General features: G+C 54.8%; 4 protein-coding genes across 8 annotated transcripts; 3 read left to right on the plus strand and 1 right to left on the minus strand.

Annotated features, from left to right (window-relative positions):
- Positions 1-1,244: 1,244 nt before the first annotated feature.
- LOC107324361 (uncharacterized) lies at positions 1,245-4,249 on the minus strand. Of its 2 annotated transcripts, none has more exons than XM_085533643.1 (3): positions 4,047-4,249; positions 3,583-3,918; positions 1,245-1,671 (listed from the first exon to the last, which is right to left on the minus strand). In XM_085533643.1, exons 1-3 carry the CDS (start codon positions 4,099-4,101, stop codon positions 1,613-1,615), a joined length of 450 nt encoding a protein of 149 aa, XP_085389769.1. In that variant the 5' UTR covers positions 4,102-4,249; the 3' UTR covers positions 1,245-1,612. The 2 variants fall into 2 exon arrangements, with proteins under 2 accessions (XP_085389769.1, XP_015739808.2); XM_015884322.3 differs by lacking the exon at positions 1,245-1,671 and adding an exon at positions 2,626-3,323 and having other exon boundaries at positions 4,047-4,243.
- A 2,856-nt stretch (positions 4,250-7,105) lies between these two features.
- On the plus strand, positions 7,106-11,060 carry LOC107324443 (natural killer cell receptor 2B4). Of its 2 annotated transcripts, none has more exons than XM_085533650.1 (9): positions 7,106-7,306; positions 8,387-8,719; positions 8,784-9,041; positions 9,363-9,479; positions 9,784-9,872; positions 9,992-10,057; positions 10,159-10,224; positions 10,405-10,464; positions 10,667-11,060. In XM_085533650.1, the coding sequence occupies exons 1-9, from the start codon at positions 7,228-7,230 to the stop codon at positions 10,742-10,744; spliced, it is 1,146 nt and encodes a 381-aa protein (XP_085389776.1). In that variant the 5' UTR covers positions 7,106-7,227; the 3' UTR covers positions 10,745-11,060. The 2 variants fall into 2 exon arrangements, with proteins under 2 accessions (XP_085389776.1, XP_015739953.2); XM_015884467.3 differs by having other exon boundaries at positions 9,799-9,872.
- A 731-nt stretch (positions 11,061-11,791) lies between these two features.
- LOC107324444 (SLAM family member 8-like) lies at positions 11,792-14,358 on the plus strand. Of its 3 annotated transcripts, none has more exons than XM_085533652.1 (4): positions 11,792-12,061; positions 12,656-12,964; positions 13,036-13,293; positions 13,503-14,358. In XM_085533652.1, the coding sequence occupies exons 2-4, from the start codon at positions 12,910-12,912 to the stop codon at positions 13,589-13,591; spliced, it is 402 nt and encodes a 133-aa protein (XP_085389778.1). In that variant the 5' UTR covers positions 11,792-12,061; positions 12,656-12,909; the 3' UTR covers positions 13,592-14,358. The 3 variants fall into 3 exon arrangements, with proteins under 3 accessions (XP_085389778.1, XP_015739954.2, XP_085389777.1); XM_015884468.3 differs by having other exon boundaries at positions 11,804-12,218; XM_085533651.1 differs by lacking the exon at positions 11,792-12,061 and adding an exon at positions 12,104-12,218 and having other exon boundaries at positions 12,653-12,964.
- A 1,911-nt stretch (positions 14,359-16,269) lies between these two features.
- On the plus strand, positions 16,270-21,685 carry LOC107324463 (signaling lymphocytic activation molecule-like). Its single transcript, XM_015884498.3, has 7 exons — positions 16,270-16,510; positions 18,211-18,537; positions 18,748-19,029; positions 19,870-19,974; positions 20,460-20,536; positions 20,850-20,951; positions 21,029-21,685. Exons 1-7 carry the CDS (start codon positions 16,459-16,461, stop codon positions 21,083-21,085), a joined length of 1,002 nt encoding a protein of 333 aa, XP_015739984.2. The 5' UTR covers positions 16,270-16,458; the 3' UTR covers positions 21,086-21,685.
- The last annotated feature ends 1,327 nt before the right edge of the window (positions 21,686-23,012 follow it).

Raw genomic sequence — 23,012 nt, forward strand, 5'->3', positions numbered from 1 at the left:
CCATACGGAGGGGGCTCACGGTGGGCACTGCTCCCCAATAGGGGGCTCTACCTCCTAACCCCCCCTTCCCCCCCCATCCAGCGCCACTCGGAGCTGAAGCTTCGTTCTCTTCCCCCCCCACCCTCGACAGCCAATTCTCCGCCCCACATCGCGGACGGCGGCCCAGCTCTGCCCCCTGGTGCCTTCGAGAGTCCCGGGACGGATCTCTGGGGGGGGACAGGGGGGGAGAGGGGCGGATCGAAGATGGCAATGAAAGAAGCGGGGCGAAGGGGTATTTAATTAAAACCTCAGCCACTCGTGGGTGATGTGGTGGTTGCGTGGGGGACTTATCGCTGTGCCGCTGTGTCCGGATGGGCACATAAACCTTCTGGCTCCCCAAAGCGCATCCTTTTGCCCCAGAACCTACAGCCCCTTCCCTCGGAGCTGAGAGGGGGAGGAGGAGGGGGGGGGGGCGGGATCCGAGTCCCTCAGGAATTTGGGGAGGAGAAGAGATAACGCGGGGTTGGGGGGGGAGGAAACGGGAGTTTGTGGAGCGCTAAGGAAAGGGCGAGAGGTCAGGGGGGAGAGGAGAGGAATGTGCTGATAGAGCGCAACGGAGGAGCTGCCAGCAGCGAGGATGTGGACTGAGCTGGGACCAACAAGTGGCTGGGGGTGGGGGGTTGGGATTCCCGACTCCCACCACGCAGCTCCCATTGGGATGAGGTGGGAGTGAGATGGGATGGGTGAGCCTGAGAACCCGTCCTTATGCTTCACGTGCCCCTATTGGCCTTGGGGTCACCATCACGATGCCCACCCCCCCCTCCCCCCCAGCTGGTGGCCGGGCTCACAACACCAGGGAGCCCCGCTTGGAGTTGGCATCAGCAATTTGTTTTCTCCCCCATCGCCGAGAGCCGGAGGCAGAACAGGAACTCCCGCGGTGCTCGGCGGTCCATGAAAGCCCATCTGTGCCAATAATAATAACAATCATAACGATATTTATACAGAGCCTAATGTCTGCGAGCGGCTTCCAGAGCCCATTTGGAGGCAGCCGCTCGCCTTTGCTCATTACGAGCTGCGCGATGGAGCGGAATGGCTAACGAAGCGAGCTCGTCGGGGATTTGGCCGGTCTGAAGGGGCACAGAGCTTGGTGACACCGCAAGGTCCCCGCTGTCCCCTCGGTTGGGGTGCTTGCATTCCTCTCCCTGTGCCCACCGTGCTCCGGGGAAATGAGTTTTGCTTTCTGCTCAGAAATAATTTGCGAGCTCTACAAAGCACCTCGGAGGGGGAAGGAGGTGGATTTCCCTCCGCATCCACACCGGGCTGCCGAGTCTGCAAAGCGACGGCTGCTCTCTTTATTATTATTATTTCTTATAAAGCAATTACGTGGGAGTTCTTTGCCTCCGCTCCAGCCGCTGTGACCCCTATTCTACGGTAATTAACGACCCAGGAAGGGAGGGGGGGAGTGGGCACGGTGGGTTCGGCTCACGGTGATTTGCAGGGCTCTGCAGGAGCCTCTTTCCCGATGAGATGCAGCTCATTCGTTCGTGCTCCCTCTCTCTGCCAATAACTTCTGGACTGCTTGGCTGATAGAAAGAGAATTTCACAACCGGGCAGAGGCACGAGGATAAAGAGCTCAGCGGGGTTGTCCTCGGGGTCCGGCTGCTTTGCTGCTCTGTTCTTTCGTGTTCCCACCTGCAAACGACGCAGTAAAGGCTTCCCCAATGGCAGGAAGGGCAGAGCTTGGGGACTGGGGGGTGGGCAGGCGCTATGGGATGGCCAGAATGCTGGGGATGGGGCCAAAATACTGGGGTTTGTGGCCAAAATGTCTGTGATTTGGCCAAAATATCCATGAAATGGCCAAAAGATCCACGAATTGCCCCAGAATATCCATTGATTTGGCAGCACCTCCAGCATCATCACCCTTTGGGGCTGCTCCATCCCCAGCTCTGCACATTCCTCACCTCAAGTGCATCCTCACTGATGTGAGCACCATGGGAGAGGTGCCTCCACCCCCTATTTTTATGTCTTTGTGTTTTTCCCCCTTTTACATGGTAATTTCCCGAGCGTGTCTCCATAAGAGGGTTTTATTTGCCATGTTTGTTTGTTTGCCTCCGGGGCTCTGCTCTCGGACAGAGGTGCTAATAAAACAGACGTCTGTGGCTGGGGATCAGATTGTGTTCTTGTTAACACGCTGTTTCCTTTAAATAAATCATTGTCCCCCAGACTGGCATTCAATTATTAACATAAACGCGGTGGGTTGGGTGATGGGGAACGTGGTGATGTGCTTTAAGGGCTTTCCCTCTGTCCCAGGGCTTTGCTGTGGAGTGATGGTGAGACTCTGCAAGTGAATCTGGAGGGGCCCTTTGGTAGTGCTGGAGGACTCCAATAAGTGATAGAGATCCATAGGGAAGGGCAGAATCAGTGCTGTGATCCCCAGGTCCTAAAGGGTTGATCCCTGCAGCTCCCCCCACCCTACACCACAGGCTCTGAATGGATGTGGGGGGTGGTCCCCATAGGGTTGTCCCTCCCCATTGCCCTTTACCTTCCCATTCCCAATTCATAAAGCAACGGAGCGAGCATAAGGAGGTTTCCCAGGAGAGCATTTAGACAAGAGATCGGATGAGTAATTTTCTGGGAACACGAAGATGGCACCAGATCACTTATTTATGAGAACGTTTCTTATTTGACAGATCTGCCCGTCCATAATTTATGCCACGTGGCGTTTAGTTGGGGTCACCGGTAAATAATTCACTTATCATAAACTGTGGGAGGTTGGTTGAGATGCTGAATTCTTTACCTTGCATCCAATATGGGGCTGTGGGTATGAATTCAATGCTTGACCCCATAAAGGAGGAGATTCCCACACTGGGATGCAGTGGGGTTTGTGTGGCTGCTGGGAGGAAATAGTGTCACTGGGTTTGGGACTTGTGCAAGAGATCAGGAAATGCATTTTATGCCCTCATTCACTGGGGTGAATGTGGCTTTTCCTGTCTGGATAAATCCAATGATCCTATGGGGTTGTGCTGGGTGGGCTCAGACCTCAATCCTTTGGAGCCCAGTGTGGATCTTTCTCATCTCCCAGTCTCAATGCCTGGTCACCACGTGCACAGCCACCAGCAGCACCACCAGTGGGCCAAACACAGCAGCTATCAGATACCCCTTAAGCGTGCAGTACCCACCCTGTGCCCCACACAGCCCTGGAGCCTCTCCAGCATCTGGGACCTGCCCCTTGCTTGGACTCAGTGTGGTCCTCCCCACAGTATGGGACTCAGAGCTCATTCCAGGTTCAGTTGTGCTCCTGCTGTGTCCTCCTGTATCGCTGTCAGTTGTCCAGGGTGTGTGATCTGTGTGTGAGGGACATGGGATCAGCCTGGGGGTGCTCTGTGGGGGACTATCCATTCCCCCCCCCCCACTAGGATTTGGGCATTGGGTGCATTGGGTGCAATGTAGTGATGTCACCACAACAGGAACGGGGATTTCTGCACCCACCACACTCCCCAGAGGAAGCTGCAGGGCCAGTGGGTTGGTTTCAGGTGGCCCATACAGTGGGGATCCATCAGCATATCCCCCCCCTATCCCCCCCCCAGTGGCACTGGCACTCACCGAGAACCTTCACAGAGTAGGAAAATGTCCTGGGGCTGCTGGGGTTGGAGGCAGTGTCCACTACTGCAGAGTACAGGCCTTCATCTGTGCTGTGAAGCTCTGTGATCTCCAATGACAGTGATTGGAGACGGATTCGTAGCCGGCCTTGGAATTTGGGCAAGAAATTCACTGCAAATTCCTTCACCCCAGGCTTGGCCTCAGCAATGTGAGTGCCATAGGTTTTGGACATCCAGAGGATCCTCACAATGTCATTGGCTACAGGGCGAAGTGCTGGGAAGGACAACAGCTCTCCCTGCTTCCCCGTCAGCACCTCGAAGGCACAGCAGCACTGCAGACCTGCAAGGGACAGGGTGACACGTGTTGGTGACACCCCCTGATCTCCCCACTTCCAACCCAAAAAGGGACAGCAGTTATGATGGTGCCTCCATCCATCCCTCAAAGCACCCCAAAGGCAGCACCCTTACCCCCAGCCATCACCAGCAGCATGCAGCCGAGCAGCACAGCCCCATCTCTGGCCATGCCTTGGGGTCCTCTCTTGCAGCAGACCCCCAATCCGTGGGGCTGAGCGTGTTGGTGCTGCAGCCAGGCCTGGGGAAGGAGGAGAATTGCTCAATGTGTTCAGAGAGGGACACGGGTGTGAGAGTGGGTGAGGAAGTGGTGATGGGGGCAGTGGGATGGGCATCACTGAGGAAGTGACAGCTGCTCTGTCAGGATGTGCCAGGACCAGAGCCTGCCTAGTGGGGAGGGCTGGTGGGGGGGAAGGATGAGGTGTTGTGCCACCCTAACCCCATCATATTGTAGGGATGCTGGGAACCCTGAGGGTGATGGTGCTCATGGGTTGGGAGTGGTCATAGGGAGCCTGGAGCATCCCAACCCCATCCCATCAAATCCACCTGGAAAAGGGCTCTCAGTGCTGTGCCCCATGGTATATGTGTGTTACATTTGGGCTCAGAGGCTCCATACAGAGCCTGGGTTTTGTTTTGCACCCCCATGGACACAGCTCCAACCCCCTCCTCCACCCCCTGAGCCTTTTGCTTCTCCTGACACTCTCGGAAATGAAGCTCGTGTCACCACCACGAATTTGGGATTCATCCACAGCACCGAAGGGTGCGGGGAGGGGGGCAGAAGTGGGGGGGGGTTGGGGCCGGCCGGGTGACACTGAACACGATCCCGTGCTGCCACCTCCCGGGCGGAGCCGTGCGGGGCCGCGAGAGCTTTGGGGCTGAAATCACTCGTTCATCCCCCATTTCGTTGGCAGAGGGTGGGATGCTGCGGGATAGGGCTCTGCACAGGGGGAGAGGAGGAAGGGAGGGGGGAAAGAGGGCAGAGAACAGCCCGATGCGGGGCAGCTTCGTCCTCATCCCACCCCACACCGTCTCACTCCCACCCCACACAGTGTCCTACCGGGGGTGGCATTGGCCGAGTGTAACCATCCCCTCTGTGACCACGCGAGCGGCGCTGCCTGCATATAAACCCGTCCTACCCCCTTACCCCCCCCCCTTCGAGCCCCCTGCACATCTCAGGGGCCACATTTCGCTGGAAGGGGGATGAGAATCCACGGATGATGCACTGAATGAAAACACCTTCTCCTCTGCAATGCGGTGCTTCGAGCATGCAGCATCTTCCCTTCCTCCTCAACGCGGTCCGTGAGACGTGCCGAACGCTTCCCTTTCATTCCCATCCCATTCCCCCCCCCCCCCTTCCTTCTTTCTCCTTCCTGCGGCTCAGCTCTCCCCGGGCAGGCTGCGAGGAGCTCCGACAGCAAAGGGAACGTCCCCTTGATGTAAATCGTTCCCTACATGTTGAACTCGGCCGCAGACAAAAGCGCTAATTAATCGGCTCAGCCCCTGCTCCGGAATGGAGGTTTTCAACCTTGCGGAGAGCCGAGTTTCCTTTGTAGCTTTAATTAGTTTTTGCTCCTCTGCCTTCGAAAGGGGGGGGGAAGAGGGGGGGGGGGGGTCGTGGGAGCCGGCGTGTCCCACGTCACTGCGGGAACACGCAGGGATCGGCCCTAATGAGCGCCTGGCAATTAACAGTGAATGATGAGCGTGGCTGCGTTTCCCCCCCGCCCCACTAAAGGAGAAATGGAGCAGAGGGGGTGATGCCAGTTGCTGCATTACTTCGGTTGTTGGGGCCCTGTAGGGGTATGGAGGCACCGGGGGGTGTGGGGGAGGAGGAGGGGGGACCTCATGCACTGTCTGTGTTAGGGATGTGGGGACCTTCTCATTGCTGGAGAGATGGAGCTGAGCTGGGGATGCTCACATGCAGTTTTCCCAAGGGTTTGCTCAGTCTGTCTGTCCCTTAATGCATTGCTCCCATAGAGGACCACTGTGTGCAACAGGGTCCTCCTTGTGTTCAGCTCTGTGTCACCAACACTGTGCACAGAGCCCATAGGGGTGAGCTGGTGGGGCTGCGTGGGGCTCTGCCTGCAGTGCTTGGGGCAGCCTTGAAATCTCAGCTGGAAAAAGGCCATGAGTGGGGAAAAACCACCCTCAGCTCATAGATATCACCTGGCACTGATGATTTACTGATGGATCTATGATGCCTAATAAAGGCCCGACACATCACTGCATGCTCAGGTCATGGTTTGCCTGGACACATCAGATCAGCAGTGAGACTCAGCAATGGGCTGAGTTTCCCCACACAGTCGGGATGGAGGGTGGGTGCAGTGTTGGTGCTGCTGGGGTCACTGCACTACTCAGCATCACACTCACAGACAGCACTGTGCTTCCTTCCATTTGGGAAGCAGCTCTCAGTTCCTCCCACACCTCCCACTTCCTCCAGAGCCTTGGGCTGGTGGGAAGGAGTGATTGCCAATACACCCACTTTGGGGCTATTTTTTTTCCCCCTGAGAAGTGCTTGTTATCTGTGTCTGATAGGAAGGGAATGGCTCATTTCCATAGACAAAGAGAAGCTCAGCCCTAGTCCTTGCTTGCTCCCCCTTCCTGTGCCCCCAGAGCACACCAAAGCCCCAGAGTGCAGCACACTGTTGTAGATACGCATCCTTCTCTTAAAAATAAACCTCATCTTTTCTCATCGTGACTCCTTAATGACCTGAGTTAAGTAACACCTTCACCAAGGAGAATTTCTGCCCCTTGGAACAGCGTCCTCTTCATTCAACACCACTTTATGGTGGTTATTCTCCCCCAGCGCTGCTGGGCTGCTGCACTGCATGGTGCTGGGTGGGAAGTGCAGCAAAGTAAAGTGCATGAGACAAAACCCCCCCAAAGGCCCCCCCACTTCATGCCAAAAAAGGTGGTCAGACCCAGCTTGGGGCTCTCTGAGCTACACTTGGGGTGCTTTCCTATTGCAACAACCAGTCCTCAAACAGCAGAGGTGCAAAAAGAAAGCAAAACCCCCAGAGCAAAAAGAGAGCAACCCCCCCACCCCCCCGAGTCATTAGAATTAGCTTCCTCCGAGGTGCACAGCCACTGAGCCCTGCGTGAGCATCAGTCCTCTGTGGTCACAGAGCCTTGGATGCCTCCATCCACCCACTGGTGACGTGGGGGGGGCAGGGGGGAGGTGGTGACGCAGAGGGTGTTGCACAGCAGCATGCACCCATCAGGGTGCAAGGGAGGAAGTTGCTGATGGCCGGTCTCCCAGTGCTGTCTCCAGCTTCAGGCAGCTCGTTCACACGGTTGGGAAATGCAGCAGCACAGGAGTGCATTGCATGCACTGGAGATGCTGCTGTGCCTCGTGCTGGGGGCGGCAGGCAGCGGGCAAGGTGAGGAGGGGATACAGGGTGGGGGGAGTTGAGGGGGCTGAGATTGTGCCATGAAGAATGGTGGGGTGGGCACGGTGCTCACAGGAGCTCAGGGTGCTCTGGGAGATGGAGCGGGGCCTGGGGGGGTTGGATTTGCTCTGGTCCCAGCTCTGCCCAGCTCAGATAGAGCCATCCCCAGCCATCACACAGCCTTGGAGATGGTTGTGCCTGAGTTTCTCCTCCCTATTCCTAGGGACAGTGCTGTGGGGGTGCAGGGCAGTGCTGTGAGAACCCCCCCTAACATCCCCAGGCTCTGGGCATATCTCTGGAGCTCCCATTCTATTCCAACCCCTCAGTTCAACTGCCCATCACCTCCTCCCCTGCTCCCCTCCCAGCCCCAACCCCACCACCACTGCCTTGCAAACCATCACTGGGGGCTGCACTCGGTGGGGTGCAGCTGGCTGGAAGCTTTGCATCACCTGCAGCAAGTAGGGGCTCAGCAGAGCTGCATGCAACCTCCCCCCCCCCCTAGATGTGGTTATAACACCACTGCTGACACCTCACACCTTTTCTCTCCCTGCTCAGTGGGGATGTGGTGGCCTGGCACGCATTGCTTTGGGGCTGCTGCTATGTCCTATGTGGTCCCAAACATGTAGATGGAGGAAGTGGTGCACAACAGGCCCTGCTGATTGCTGGCTTGTATTTGCTTCAGGGGCTTTTTTTATCTTACCTCTGCCAGAGCCCCGGACTTCCGTGGCTGCTTTGCAAAGGGAAGGGAAGGGTCCTTTGGGTCAAATTGAGGCTGGAGCAGCGAGGAGGGAGATGAGGCTCAAAGGAGCAACTGGACACTTCCTGTACGGTCTGCAGTTGAATGCACTCTGAGCAGGGCAAAGGGGACGTTGCATGGGCAGCTGCAATATATGGCCAGAGTGCAGGGTGTGGATGGACACACACTGGGAGCACGCAGGGACCCATCCCTGCTCCATCTGCATGAATAAGAGCACAGAGAGGATGGAGCAGCAGCACAGAGGGGTGCAGCACAGGGATCCCCATCCCAGACTGTCCCTGGGGATACTGTGCTCACTTCTTGCCTTCCTCCAGGGACCGGAGAGTGCAGGAACAAAGCTGTGCTCGCAGGTACCGATCTGAAGCTGCTGCTGGAGGAACCACTGCCGACAGAGCGGTCATTAATTACATGGAAGGCGGAACTGGATGCAGAATTTGGGACAAAATCCTGGAAGCGCATCCTTACGGCTTGGAAGGACAAAGACAATCCTGCAAACATTTCTCTTGCACAGAGAGCCACCCCACACTGGGAGCCCCCTTCTCTGCAGATCAAAGCAGTCACCCAGGCTGACAGTGCCATCTATGAGGCAGAGATTGAGAACTCAATTGGCTCCGTTTGGACCAAGTGCTTCTATGTGTCAGTGTGGGGTGAGTGCCTGGACCCCCCTATCCTCTTCTTTTCCCATCTCCTCTGACCTCTTTATCCCTGCAGAGCCTGTGGGCAGCCCACGCCTGGAGACACACGTGCTGCAGCAGGAGCAGGGACGGTGTCACCTCCAGTTGTCCTGCACTGTGCCCAGGGCCAGCAATGTGTCCTACAGCTGGACCCGTGATGAGGAGCCACTGGGTAACCAGAGTGTGCTGGAAGTGCCTATGGATGTTCAGCCTGGGCTTTATGTCTGCAATGTGAGCAACCCAGCCAACTGGAGCACAGCCAGCATCGATACGGCCACAGCTTGCACTCAGACAGGTGATCTGCCCTCAGCTCTATCAAAGCCGGGTTTGGGGCTGCATCACTGCAAATTCAATGCCTTCATCTTCCCCCAATCCCCCCCTGCCCCATGTTGCTTTGCTGCTACTAGGGAGAAAATATACCCTAATGCTGCAAAGGGAAACATCACTGCTGGAAACTGCATGCAAATGGATGCTGTGGTTTTCTGGGCAGGTCTATTCCCCATGCACTGACCATGATGGGGTCTGTGCTTTGGAAATCATAGAGTCATAGAATCATCATCAAATGTTTACCCTCTGCTTCATGTTACCTGTTCCTTCTGCACTTATTCCTCCCCAGGGCTGTTTGCTGCCATCCAGTGGTGGGCATGGACCTTGGTGCTGGTGCTGGCTGTCTGCATTGCTATCTCCATCACCTTCTGGCTCTGTAGAAGGAGGAGGAAGGACAGCCCTGCAGGTTTGTTTGCACTTGGGGAGGGAATTTTGCTGTGCATCTCCTCCTGACACCCCTTGTGCCTCTGGGTCCCCTCTGTGCTGCCACCAGCCCCTGGCTCTGCCCTGCTTTGCAGGACTGATTCCCATCCCAAAGCTGCTGCTGGCACAAGAGGGTCCATCTTATGGTTTCTGGGGCACTGATTGGTTTTTGGTCAATGTTTGCTCTATTCTGCACTGGAACAGCACCCCCTCACCCTGATGCCTTCCTCCCCTGCTTTGCTTTGCTGGTGTATGCAAAGCAGTGAGCTGTAACCTCTCTTCCCCAGCCCCGACTCCCCCAGTTCCTCCAGAACATGCTGAGCCATCTCTGACTGTCTATGAGGAGGTGGGCAAAGCCCAGACCGGTCAAGAGCCTGTGAGTGTTGGGTGTCCCCCCATCCCCATGCTGAGCAATGGGAAGCAGATGGCCCCATGATAGTTGCTATCAGCCTGGGCTGCATCCTTTGACCATTTTGGGGTTGCTTTCTCCTGCAGAACTCAAACAGTGAGGTTCACATAGTAGGAAATACTATCTATGCCGTGGTCCAGCCCAAAGAACAGGTGGGGCCCTGTGCTGGGATCCATCCCAAGGGAGCTGTGTGGTCCCAAAGGTGACCACAATTTGCTTTTCACTCCATATTTCCTCTGCTCCCCTCTGTCAGAGGCCCAGAAGCTCTCAGAAGCCTGAAAGCTGCACCATTTACTCCACTGTTCAGCATAGGATGAAGGTGAGTGTTCCGTGCTATGGCTCCATCCGGCCCTTTGCAGCAGCAGAGAAGTTCAAATCCTCATCAGTGCTGAGGACATCAGTGGGACCTCACAGCCCTGGAGCTGCAATTAGGGCCTCTCTGGTGGGGCAGCAGCCTCCTCCCCCATCCCTAAGGGCAGATCCACTCTCTGCTTCACAGTCTCCCTCCTTCAAGAGGAAGAAGTTGGACCCAGCTCTGGTTTCCACTGCCTACATGGAGGTAACAGGCACAGGGCAGCAGGCAGATGAGCCCTGAGCATCTCCTCTCCAAGTTCTACACTTTTGAGCTTCTTGGTGCCGAAATTTGGCTGACTTCCTGGTTGATTTTTGATGATTCTGGCCACCAACAGAAGCCCCACATCACTCACCACAAAGGGCTGCAAACACCTCTGCTGTGTTAACCCTCACCCACTCCCCTGCAGGTCACAGAACCTTTGAGACGCTGTAACCCCCCATCACAGAGCTCATATCCATCTCCCACGAACCACTACACCTCCTGACCCCCGCAGGCAATCGGAGCCCCCCCCACCCGGAGCCCGGGGGCTCACTGGGAATAGGAGCATTCGGATTTAGGTCTTGCAAAGACCACAACCACCCCCTATGCTGACTGCAAAGGGGGGGCTCAGCCCTGCGCCCAATGGTCCTTCCTTCCCCCGACGTCCTCCGACGGCACGAGAGGCTCCTGGAGGAGGGGAAGGGGGGAGGGAGAGAAAGGGGACTCTGGCTTCAAAAATCGCACCAAAGGCGAGATCAAGGCTTTTATTTGGGATTAAAATTAAACGTGTCTCTTTGATGGGAGCTCTCTCCCGACGGCGCCGCCCGCTCCCTCTGTCTGAGTCCCCAGCATCAAAATACCTTTTTTTGTGTCTGCTCCCTGTGAAAAGGAGCGTTAATTGGGATCGTTAATGTGTGCTAAGAGGCTGCTTTAGGGGGAGGGGGTGTTGGGGGGGGAGGGGGACTGCTGTCACAGCAGGAAATTAGGGGGGTGGGCGATGCTCAGTGGGGCTCAGGCAGTTGCTTCAGCACCTCGAGGCATCCAGGTGGGAGCAAAGTACTTTTAGCCCTGATACAGGGGAAGGCAAAATGCAAACGAACTCTGTTGCCGTCGGTACCGACTCGTTTGTGTTTCGGCCGCAGGAGTTGGGTTTGGGTTGTACGTGGCTATGAGACCTCTGTATGGGGTTGGGACACGGTGAGGTGCTGGAATGGAAGGAGAGGCTGAGAGGGCTTCGTTTTGCAGGAGGGATATGGAGGTGAGAAACCTCTCCTGCAGACATCCATCCCTGATGGATATGAGCTGCTCGGAGATGGAATTCAGCAGCTCAGAGCTCTGCAGAACTGCCATGTGTGCCCTTATCCCACCGGCCCCACAAACAGAATCAGTCATTACCTCGGGAATAGGCTTAAGGTGCTCATCGTTAGTGGGATCTCAACGAGGACCAACCGGTTCAGATAGTGCAGCAAAGTCCTAATAATGGGTTAAGAAAAGTCATCCATCCCCACAGGGGGCACTGTGTGCTGATGGCACCTCAAGTGACAGAGCTGTCAGAGCTATTCTGGGTGCCCCCAAACCAGCCGACCCTCAGGATCCCCCCCCTTCCCCATCCTGGCCTTGAGTGAAGCACACATCTCACCCCTATTGTTGGAGGAGGTGGGTGGTCAGCAGCTTCCAGAAGGACTATTTGGACTCACTGCACAGCTGAGTGTGCTTAGAGAGGAACAGACCACAAGCAGAAAGTGGAAGTCTGAGCTCTACGCAACGGAAACTCAAGCGGTGGGGAATGAGATGATTGCTGCTGCTCCATGAGCACGCTTCTGTAAGCTGGGACCTCAGCCCTGCAGCTTGGAGGTGGGGGCTTCTGGGGGGTGGGGGGAGTGTGTCTGAGATGCTCGGAGTGGATTTGGGGCACCAACATGGAATGAAGGCGGCAGTGGTGCTCACTGGGCAGCTTCTTGTTTTCTTCAGTGTGAAAGGTATGTCCGGGTTCCTCTGGGGGCAACATTGAGTGATGCCATGTTGATAGGGCTCATGTTGATTGGGGCCGTGGTGCTGGAGAACATGCTGGTGAGGAATATGCTGGTGGGGATGGCAATGGTGGTATGCAGGAGGGACATGCAGGGCACCCACCCCCACCCCATGCTCTCCCTTTGCTCTTCCTGTCGCCATGTTGCACCCCAGATATGATCTGCTATCAAACCTTGCAGTCTGATAGCTCCACATGGTACACCCTCCAGCCCCATCATGCTGGAGGTGAAGGTCTGCCAAGTGAGCTGGGAGGGGAAGAAGCAGAGGGAAAAGGGAAGTAGAATACTGCAGGGTGTTATGAGCCTATGAAGAAGTAGCCGAGGTGTGAGGTTGTGTCTGTCCATCCCAGCTGCCCCAATAGCTCAACTCTGTGCTCTCCCAGCAGCATGGGCACAGCAGGACCTGAGACACGTGGAGGGGCTCAGAGAAGGGGTGGCCTATCTCATCCCCAGCAAACAGGGCTCCTTCCAAAAAGTCGAGTGGCGTTTTGGAAAGGACCTGAAAATTGCCATCCGTGAAAGTGAGAAGGAAGTCCGTTACCCCAATGGGCCCTATAAGGGTCGCCTGGAACTCTTCTCCAACAACACCCTGAGGGTGGACCAACTGCAGAAAGGAGACAGCAACACCTACTGGGTGTATATGGAGGATGATGCGAGCACAGTGCACTCTGAAAGCATTGAACTGCGGGTGTATGGTGAGTTGGGGGGGTGGTCCTGGCAACCTGTAGGGAATGGGGTGGCTGTGACATCCCCTTGTCTCCTGCAGACGCAGTCCCCAAACCCACTGTGAGTTATATGGTGGATAAAAGCAACCCGGAGAGCTGCAAAGTCACCCTGAATTGCTCAGTGGGGCTGGAGGATGTCACCTATGAGTGGTTGCCTCCCAGGAAGGTCATATCAAATGGCGGCGGTGAGCTGTTCCTCTCCTTCAACCCTGTGGTGGAAATCTACACCTGCATAGTCAGGAACCCTGTCTCCTTCAACAGCTCCTGGCTGATCCACAAGCATCCCTGCTCCTGGGAAGGTACTGAGTGGGAAAGGTGGGAGGGAACACTGGCTCACAGAGTGCCCAGCAATGGTGATGTGGTGTCCCTATGAGGCTGGAAGTGGTCTCTGGGTGATGCCCCTTTTCCCCTGGGCTGGAGATGGAGAAGCTCCTGGGCAAGGGGGGAAGTGGGGCTGCGAACCTTATGGTGGTCCCACGTGCTGCCCCAATTCTCCCTCTACCTCCAGCTGAGCCTTCTGCTGCCATTGCCTCCATCAAGACCAGCGTGCTGGTGGCCCTGGGATGTCTCCTCTTCCTCCTCCTCACTCCACCTTAATGATACATCACAGTTGATGCCTATCCTCCTCCTTCTGTCTATGAGACCAGCGTGGATGAAGCACTCCGACCGGTGATGGACTGCAGTTCTCCTGGAACCCCTCACAACCAGCACCCAGGACACACACTCCAGTGACACACATGTGCTATGCCACCTTCTCAACCTTTGCTATACAACCACGAATGGTTTTTCATGGGTATTCCGTATCATGACAACTGTTAGAGCTGGGAGGGCTGTCAGAGAGCTGCAGCCTTCCTTAAGTGTCTGTCTAAACTTTCAGTGTTCCACAGGTGTTCAGCATTGATATGTTATCCCAGTCATTATTGTGCCTCACACTGGGCCACACTGGTATCTTTTGTCCCACGATGGGGTGGGGGGGTTCGGTTGAGATTATAAGAAACTAATTTACGAGAACTGGTAAAGGGATGTGAGATGATACTGTAGAAAAGGAATCAAGGGTAATGAATTAAACAAAGGGACATGGCCTTCTAACCATGCTGTGGGATAGCAGTACAGTCAGAAGGAGGTCCTTGTTTATGTCACTTCCCCACTTCTGGAAACAACATGGGAATGACCAGAGCTGATAGGAGTTGCAGCTTTCAGCTCTCAGGAAACACAGCCCTCCCAGCTCTGACATTTCCCTGCAGGATGTCATGATATGGAATATCAATAAAAAACCATGACAGCCACAGGGTCTGTCTTTTCCAATGATGCTTTGAGAACACCAGCAAAACAAATCAATAAATTGATGGTTAAGTGCTGAAAAACTGTCCATTCCTTGTGAAGGGAGAGCTGAGCCCTTCCTGGAGCTGAGCCCTTCCATGGTCTTGGGCATCTCTGGGCATCTCCCAACCACAGTGATATCCAGTGGGACCAATGAACGGTGACATCCCGGGTCAATCTCATGGTTCAAAACCAACCCCTGGGGCACCCCCAGGAGGCAGAGCAGGGGTTTCTCATTCTGAGACAGCAGCAGAGGGACTCCATGCTGTGATGCATTAAATGGTTTCCCTTTCACTATAACTCTCATGTTTTTGGGTGTATGCACAGTGTTCCTCCTGCTCACAGTTCCCTTCTCTTATTCCTTTCCTCTGGGCTGTGGTTTGGTGTTGGGGACTGGGGGTAACACAGAGCTGTGCTCATCCCCACTGTCTTCAATGGGGACAAGAACCTTCCACAGCTGTCCCCAGCCACTTCCCAAAGCCATCCTTAAGCATCACCTCCTGGGGTACCTTGGTGGCTCGTTTGAGAACCAGGAACAAGCAGGAGTCATTCCAGCTCATGTTTAATGGGAGGCCCAGGGTAATTCCTTGTGTGTGACAGCCTGACACTTTCAGCACCGACGTGAGTTACTGCAGAAATCCCCCTCTGTGATATTTCCCATTGCTTCACATGCTTTTCCAGCCCAGAGGCATCAGTTTGCAATGCCTGGTGCTCAGCCAGATGCTCTCTGTGCAAGGACAGCACTGCAGGACGTGGGTTGGTCCGATGTGGGTTTGGGCATAGCTTTGCTTTTAGCATCAGAAATAATTTATTGGTGACAAAAGTCACAGTGCTCTCGGAGCCCGGCTCCGCTGGAAAATGGTGGGAGGCATAAATGCAGCTTTTATTTCATCCTGACACCTAAATGTGGTCTGTTTTAAAACAAACGGAGGAATTTGTGCTTCACGCTGCTGCCTCCGCTCTCTTCTGCAAAACAAGAGAGGAAAAGTAACAAAAACTTGAAAGGAGTAATAGGAAAAAAAACCCTTTCTCCCATTGTAAAGCGCTGTGCAGGCTGAGCAATGGCAGAGATGAATAATTCATTCCACTAAAAACACCAAAACAACCAAGATCTGCTCACTCCTTTCCAGCAATGGAACGTGCAGGCTGAGTTTTTCCAGCCTCAGGGTGGACTGAGTGCCGTCCCTGCTCCATCTGTGTCTCATACATGTCCCATTCATGTCCCACCCGTGTCTCATCCATGTCCCATCTGTGTCTCATCTGTGCCCCATTCATGTCCCATCTGTGTCTCATCCATGTCCCATCCCTACTCCATCCACATCCCATCCCTGCTCCATCCTTGTTCCATCCATGTCCTATCCTTGCTCCATCCATGTTCATCCGTGTCTCATCTGTTTCCCATTCATGTTCCATCCATTTCCTGTCCTTCCTCCATCCATGTCCCACGTATGTCTCACCCACATCCCATCCCCTCTCTGTTCACGTCCCATGACACCCACAGCAGTGAGGACAGCCCCCTATCCCCAGACACCAGCAAAGCACAACCCCTGGGGTCGGGCTTAAGCATTGCAGGAGCAAACTGGAGCCCCATGATACTCAGGCTGGGGTTCTCCTCAGTGGGCTTTAAGGATCACCTGTGCTCTTGCTTGCAGCAAAGCCATGGAGCTGAGGCTTCAGACTGGGGCCACCTTGAATCCCACGCACCTGGAGTGGGTTAATCCCCAAATATTCACTGTTTTTCCTGCTGCAAGTCAATGCTGTAGTGTGGGATGTGCTCGTGCCACATCCTCCGACCCAGTTGACACTGGGCAGCCCCGGGAACCTGTTACCAAACATAAAGAGAGTTTGGTGCTGGCTATTTCCTCTTCTCATAGAGAGCGGGTTAAGGGCCTGTGGCAGATGATATACGTCTGAAGAAAACTATAAATCATTGCTTTGGGCCCTTCTGCAACTCTCCGCGGCGCTCTTCAGCAATGCGTTCAGCAGCGTTTTGAATACTTTCCACTCGAGAAAGAATCATTCAGCCTAAAAAACAGGAAACACATGGCCCACAGCAGCGCCTCTGATTTGAGTACACCTGTTCTCATAATGAGCACGGCAGCAGATATTAACTCCACATCGACAGCAGCTCCGTGAACCGAGGCATGGGCTGCAGGGCATCACTCTGGCTGCTCATCTCTAGTTGCTGGGTTTGGGGTATGTATCTCTTTCCTATCTGCAAACTATGTGGTTCGGATGGCTGGGGGATCGGCGGGTATTAGAAATGGTGAGTTGTGGGCCGGGTGGGCAGGCGGATAAATGTAAATATTCATCTGGAAGACAAACGACACCCGACTCCAAGTTGGATGTGAGGCGCATCCCTAATGCGCTCTGTAGTCAGAGCGAGGGAGGAGAGAATAAAAGGTGATGAATGAACAAAGGCAGTGATGGTCAGAGCGTATCTGTGGTGGTGAAATACTCTGCCTTGGGTTTTCATGGGGGATCACCGGCGCTGTGGGCTGGGGAGCAGGAGGTGTAAGTCCTAGCAGATGGTCTCTAGAGGTCTCAGCTCTGGGTGCTGGTGGGGCAGAGGTGATACTTGACCAACAGAATGTCTATAGGAGCATCAGTGCATGAGGAAGTGGGCTCAGCCCTGACCTTCTTTGCAGTGCCATCCTTGGGGTCAAAATTCATCCCCATGTGCTGCTGCACCATCACCGGGCAAGCAATGAGGGGTCTGCCTGGCAATGCAGCAGCACAGGGCTGCCTCCTCTCTGCTGGCTCACTGTTACTAGAATACCTGCCCTCAAAATCCCCCTGGGTTTTTCTGCCTGGACAGTGCTCTGAAAGTCCCATGAATGTAATTCCTGACATAGGGGCTGCTCTGGACCCTGCACTGTGCCTATGTTCCCACAGCTCATCCACATGGGTACTCACGGCCTCATACAACCCCAGTCCCACATCCCAGCAACCTTCATATGGGGAGCATCTCCTCTTCTTGGGAGCTGCAGCTTGCCAGGCCGAGGGCTTTGCTACCGTGTTTCAAAAAGGGCTTTTCCACTCAGTAATTAATCAGGAGCTTAACCGCTGTGCTCCATGCCACTGAGAAAATGCAGCCTCCAAGCTCCATGCTGGGCTTTGCTGAGTTCCTTTGCAATAGCAGCCGCTCTGCATGGCTGGGTCGGCACCCCAGAGATGTAATTCACAGGGACAGCTCTGAAGCTGCTGTGTTTCATGCCATGGAGGGGGAAAAAATAAGCAATGGCAAGGACTTGGGATAGGGGTGGGAAGCAGTTGTCAGCTCGGTTGTGGTTTTTAGTGGAAGTACATGTGCTGCAGCAAAGGCAGATATCGACGTTATCTGGGTCGAGTCCTACTCTGTATGTTTCCCTTCTGGGATGAGTCCTTGCCCCATTGGAAAGAGGTATGCAGGAGACATGAGGGTGATGTGGCATATTCCATTCCATGCTCTGTTGATGAGCAGTGCTGAGCTGGTGTCACCCCCATCCTGTTTCCTACATAAACAAGCCCACGGCTCACGGGGGCTGTAGGCAACTATGAATCATGGCCACAACCAGAGGTAACTCATGAACAAGCCAGGGGTGACCAAAGTGCTTTGGTGTGTATTAGGAACCATTGCCACTCGTGGTGCTTAGACATCCCTGGGGCATGCAGGGGTTGCTGGAGTGTGGGGCCGCTGTCACTGGGGCAGGATGTGGTGCCCTACACAGGGCTCAGGCTGAAAACACCATGAAGTACAGCAGTGGAGAGATGAGAAGATTATTGCATAGGCAGTTGATGTGATATTACCAGGGCAAGCCCAGCACCATCCCCTGCTTATGCAGCTCTGTGACCAAAGGGTCGCATCTCTTCCAAGCCCCCCAGGCTCTCCCCACACATCTCTGCTCTCCTTCCAGGCATAGGCTGTGGGACAATGGAGACAGTGCTTGGCACCCTGGGGAAGGCAACAATCCTGGGGGTCCCCCCTAAATTCCAGGAGCTCACCCAACGCTTTGGGACAGCCACATGGAAGCGGAGTGTGGAAAACCCACTAAACAAGGAATATTTATTCACATACTACAATGGGAACTACACCAACTACAAGCCAGGACAGATTCGCTTCCATCCATCCAACTTCTCACTGGAGATCCTCAGCACCCAACGGCAGGACCAGCAGCTCTATGAGTACTCCATCACCATGGAAGCCGGGGAGACTAACTGGCATATCCAATTGGCAGTGTATGGTGAGATACATTGCATTGATGGGATGGTGGGAATGTTGGGCTGAGATGTGGCAGTGAGCCCAATACCCTTCCAGAGCCCTATGGTAAAGGCAGACCTCAACCCCATTTCCAGAGTCTCTAGCAGGACTGGAGCAGCATCTCCCCATCTCCAGCTGATGGCAGGAGGGCTCGATAGGATTTCTCAGCCTTAATCTCTTCTCTTCAATCCAGAGCCCGTGTCTGATCCCAGCATCCACATCCTCGACTGGATGCTGGCCAATGACAGCTGCACAGTCACCCTTAATTGCACGGCGGCACGAGGGGACAACATATCCTACAGCTGGGCCAGCTCTGAGGCCAGCACCTCATCACCCTGCACCCACAATGGCAGCCTCCTATTGCTCTCCTACGACCCCACCAACAGCAGCCTGGTTTGTGCCTGCACCGCCAGCAACCCCGTCAGCCGCCGCACCACTGCCTTCCACTCCTCCATCTGCAGCATTGAGCAGCAAGGTGAGCCCTCAGCACCTGACCCCACTGTCTCCCCCACCTCCAGCCCCATGGGGGAATTTTCTCACATTGCTTTCGGTGCCTCAGAGGAACCTCTGGCAGGAAAAGCAGCCACAGCACCTCTGTGGGTTGCATGGCCATTCCCGTAAGCACTGAGCTGTGCTCGCTGCACCCCACTGCCCCAGGCTCGCTTGGCTGGGGATGATAAGAACCTCAGCTTCCCCCAGGAGGCTCTTGAGGCCAAAATTATGCTCTCTGTCATTGGGTTTTTCTTGCCCTCCCCTGTGACGTGGGGACTTTTGCTGTGGCCACGTAACACAGTGACTGTCCCTCACCCTGGGGACGCAGCAGTGACACCATCTCTCTGTCCCCCACCCACATGGGGCTCTTGCAATACCCTATGCCTGGCAAACATCCCCACAGCATCTCCAGATCTCAATAGAGACCAGAAGGTGCTGACATGAGATGCTACAGGGCATATTTCCCAGCACTGGGTCCCCCCCAGACCTTATACACACACTATAACACCCATATTAGTGGCAGCCCCTGTCCCCATCACCAGGGCTGGAGGTGCAAAGCTCTGCCCCCCAGGCTCCCCACAAAGCCTCCAGAGACGTGTCACAGCCTCATCCGGCCCTCAGCAAGGTATTTTTGCTGGCAGTTGCACTTTGTAGGTGGTTATAGAGAGTTCAGCTCGCAAAAAAAACCAACCACATTTCCTGCTCTTTGCTATCATTCTACTGAAATCTTCAGCTCCATAAACAGACAAGAAGATACTGGGAGGGGTGGGGTTAACAATGAGATCTCTGTTGGATACTGACCCTCACTCTCTCTGAGCCACAGGCAGCTGGAGGACAGGGATGCTGCTGTTGGGAGTGATGCTGCCCATATTGATCCTGATCGTGATCGCCGGGGCCTTCACTATGGCCTATGTGATTGCAAACATGAGTGAGTGCATGGTATGGGGGTTTGGAGGTGAAAGGAGAAGCCCGTGGCCCCCCCAGCCTCATGTTGGGGTGCCCCGCTCCTGTGAGGGGAGGGTTGAGTGGGGACCTGCTTTGTTTGAAGCCCCGGGGTAACAGACAGGAAGGAAAGCAGCTTAAAAAAGAAAAAAGGACATAGATACCTGCTTTGCCTACTGTGTGACCTCAAGGGCTTTCTGCGGATGCTGTACATCTCTATATCACATGGCTTCAAGGGGAAAATGTGATCTCAAGAGAGCAACATCCCTGCAGAATACCCTGGTGAGGGTGCCCCGTGCCTCTGAGCAATGATAAATTCACCAAGCCAACGAGCCCAGAGACAAACAGCTGCATCAGGGTTGGATCCAACATAGGAAACACTGGGAACCCCTCGGGGGGAGGAGTATGGGGCTGGTGGGGGTCCTGCTACCATTCCATCCCCATGGTGACTTTGCTCTGTCCCCAATGCAGGACAACCAAGGGAGCAGTCGCCGCACACTGAGGACAGCACAGTGCACACCATCTACTCTCAGGTGCAGCGGGTAGAGGTGAGTGAGCCCTGCAGGGTGCAGCACCCCAAAGCTGTGTCCTCACAGCTCTGTAGGTGATGAGCTTGGAGCACAGGGTGCCAATGAAACCCTATAGCCAGGGAAAGTCAGGTCATTACCATCCAGGAGTGGGGAGGTTGTGGGCTCTCCAAGTGTCACCTCCAGTAGGGACACTTTACTTTGGGACTGTTTTGGGTGCTGCAATCTCCCCAGCTCTCAGCATCCCAAGGGGATAAACAGTATCAGGAGGCCTTGTAGTGCTGGAGAAAGGGGAGAGCTGACTGTCATTACTCACTTTTTGCTCCCTGTACAGAAGCCAAAGCCCCCCTGTAGCCCCGTGGGCACTGATCACCCCACCTGCACCACCATTTACGCTGCAGCCACCAACGCTTCCCTACCCCCCTACAGCCCTCAAGTAAGTGGATGGGGTTGATGGGTCCCACACTTAGCACCCCAATCCAGGCACCTCTCTCACCCCACTTTGCCTTGCAGAGCCCCAACACGGAGCCCAAGACAGTTTATGCCAGTGTGATGCTGCCCATCAGCTGAGCCTCCCTGCAGGGCAGGACCCGGCTCCGCTCCCGCACCCTACGTCCAAACCCCGCATCCCTGCGGGGGACCTCGCACATCCCTGCGCAAAAGAAGCACGCAGCTCCCGACCCCAAAGCATCGCGCTGAAGGAGCAAAGAGAGCGACAGAAGCAAGGCGAGAAAGCAAAGGGAGCTGCGCAATGAAGGGACCCGACAGCAGCAGAGCTCGGAGTGATGGACTCGCCAGGGGGAGCCCATAGAGGACAATGAGGGCTGCCTAACCACAGCAAAAAAGGAAAAGCAACGAATCAGAAGGTGCCCCGTAGGCGGTTCCGAGGTGTGCACAGAAGAAACCGTGTCACAACGAGGAGTCCCTGCGGTTCTCCCAGCTCTCCCGTGGATGTGGGAAGCATCACATCGCTTCTCCATCCCCTGGGCTGGGTGTCCAGCCGAGCTTGGGGGTGTGAGCAGCTCTGTGTCCCCACCTTGCACAGCATCAGGACAATGGGAGGCTCAGGGTTGTCAGCTCTTTCCAGCTGTGCCATAAACCCACTTTCATCTGGGCTCAGGCAGCAGGGCCGACCTCACCTGCTATGGAAAATAAACATATAGGAAAATATTTCAGGAAGGTTTGTGAAAGAAAACACGAGGGCTGCAGCTGGGTCAGGCTCTGGGCGGGGGGGAGAGAAGTGTATTTCTACACATCTCAAGCTTCCTCTTCTTGTTACTTCAGCAAAAATCAGCTGAGCTGCTTTCTTGGGAAGTCCTTTTGCAAAGCTGCTACTTCCCCAGGGGCACATCCCCATAACACCACCTCCTCCTCCTCTCCTTGTCCCCTACCAGCATGGGGGCAAAGGAGGAGCTTCCATTAAGGGTTTGGTAACACGATTACTACTTCTGTATTGAGCAACCATAACTTGCATGCACCCAGTGCTGAAGAAGCAGTTGCATTACCCCACAGGGTAAGCTGAACACACACACTACTTCCTCTCACCCTCCCATAGCCCAATACTGGGGTGAAGAGCAACAGATGAACCCGTTTCTTCACCCCAGCAAGAAAAATCATCACAAGTTCAATGCTAGACATCCCCATCTGGCCTTACACACTTCCCCACTCCAATTCTGATACAGTGCAAGGATGAGACTGCTTCCCAAAATAAACCCCATTGGGGAAGTAGCTGTTGTGTCTCAGCTGACCCTCTGCTGACCAGCCTGGCAAAGCCCTCCATGGGTCAAAGCACTGCATGGGTCCTCCCTCTCCATCCTCTTACCCTTTTGAAGTCTGTAGAGAGCCATGCTGCTGTAAGAACCAGTGCCAGAGGTGCCCATAGAGCAGTTTGTGCAGGTAGAGAGCTCAGCTCTCATCTCCCTTACACTGCATGCCCCAGTGATGGAGGTCCATGAGCACCAACACACTGCTCACACATGTAGCTGCACTCATGCCTTATGTCACTACTGCAACACTCAAGCCTGAAAGCAGTCTTTCTCACCTTAGGTCTTCATTCCATGTATCCCATGGGGTTTTCTCGCACCTCACTCCTCCCAGGAACACCTGGGAGCCCGCTGAGAAACTGAATTGGTCTTAAGGAAAGGCACTTGCAGGTGGGTAGGGAAATGCCTACAAGGCCCCTACATGGAGATAGCAGCCACCAGGGGGACAGTGTGCACCTTCATCCATCCACACACCTGTGTCCTCAACAGGGCAGAGAGCAGCTGGGAGCTGGGGCTCACCCAGATGTGGCCCCCATACACACTGCTCCCCATTGACTACTCAATTCTTTCCCAGCTTACCAGAAAGTGCACACACTATGGAGTTCCATCACACATCTCTTGCCAAGCTGCTGGGCTTGGAAGAATTCTATTATCACAGATTCCTTCCTTAGGGACAGCATTTGGGGTGAGCCGATGGATGCAGAAGAAGGCATCAGAATGGATATTAGGAACAA

Source organism: Coturnix japonica, unplaced genomic scaffold, assembly GCF_054131305.1.
Source record: "Coturnix japonica strain WE unplaced genomic scaffold, WE-NBRP24 Scf062, whole genome shotgun sequence".
Classification (NCBI taxonomy): Eukaryota; Metazoa; Chordata; class Aves; order Galliformes; family Phasianidae; genus Coturnix; species Coturnix japonica.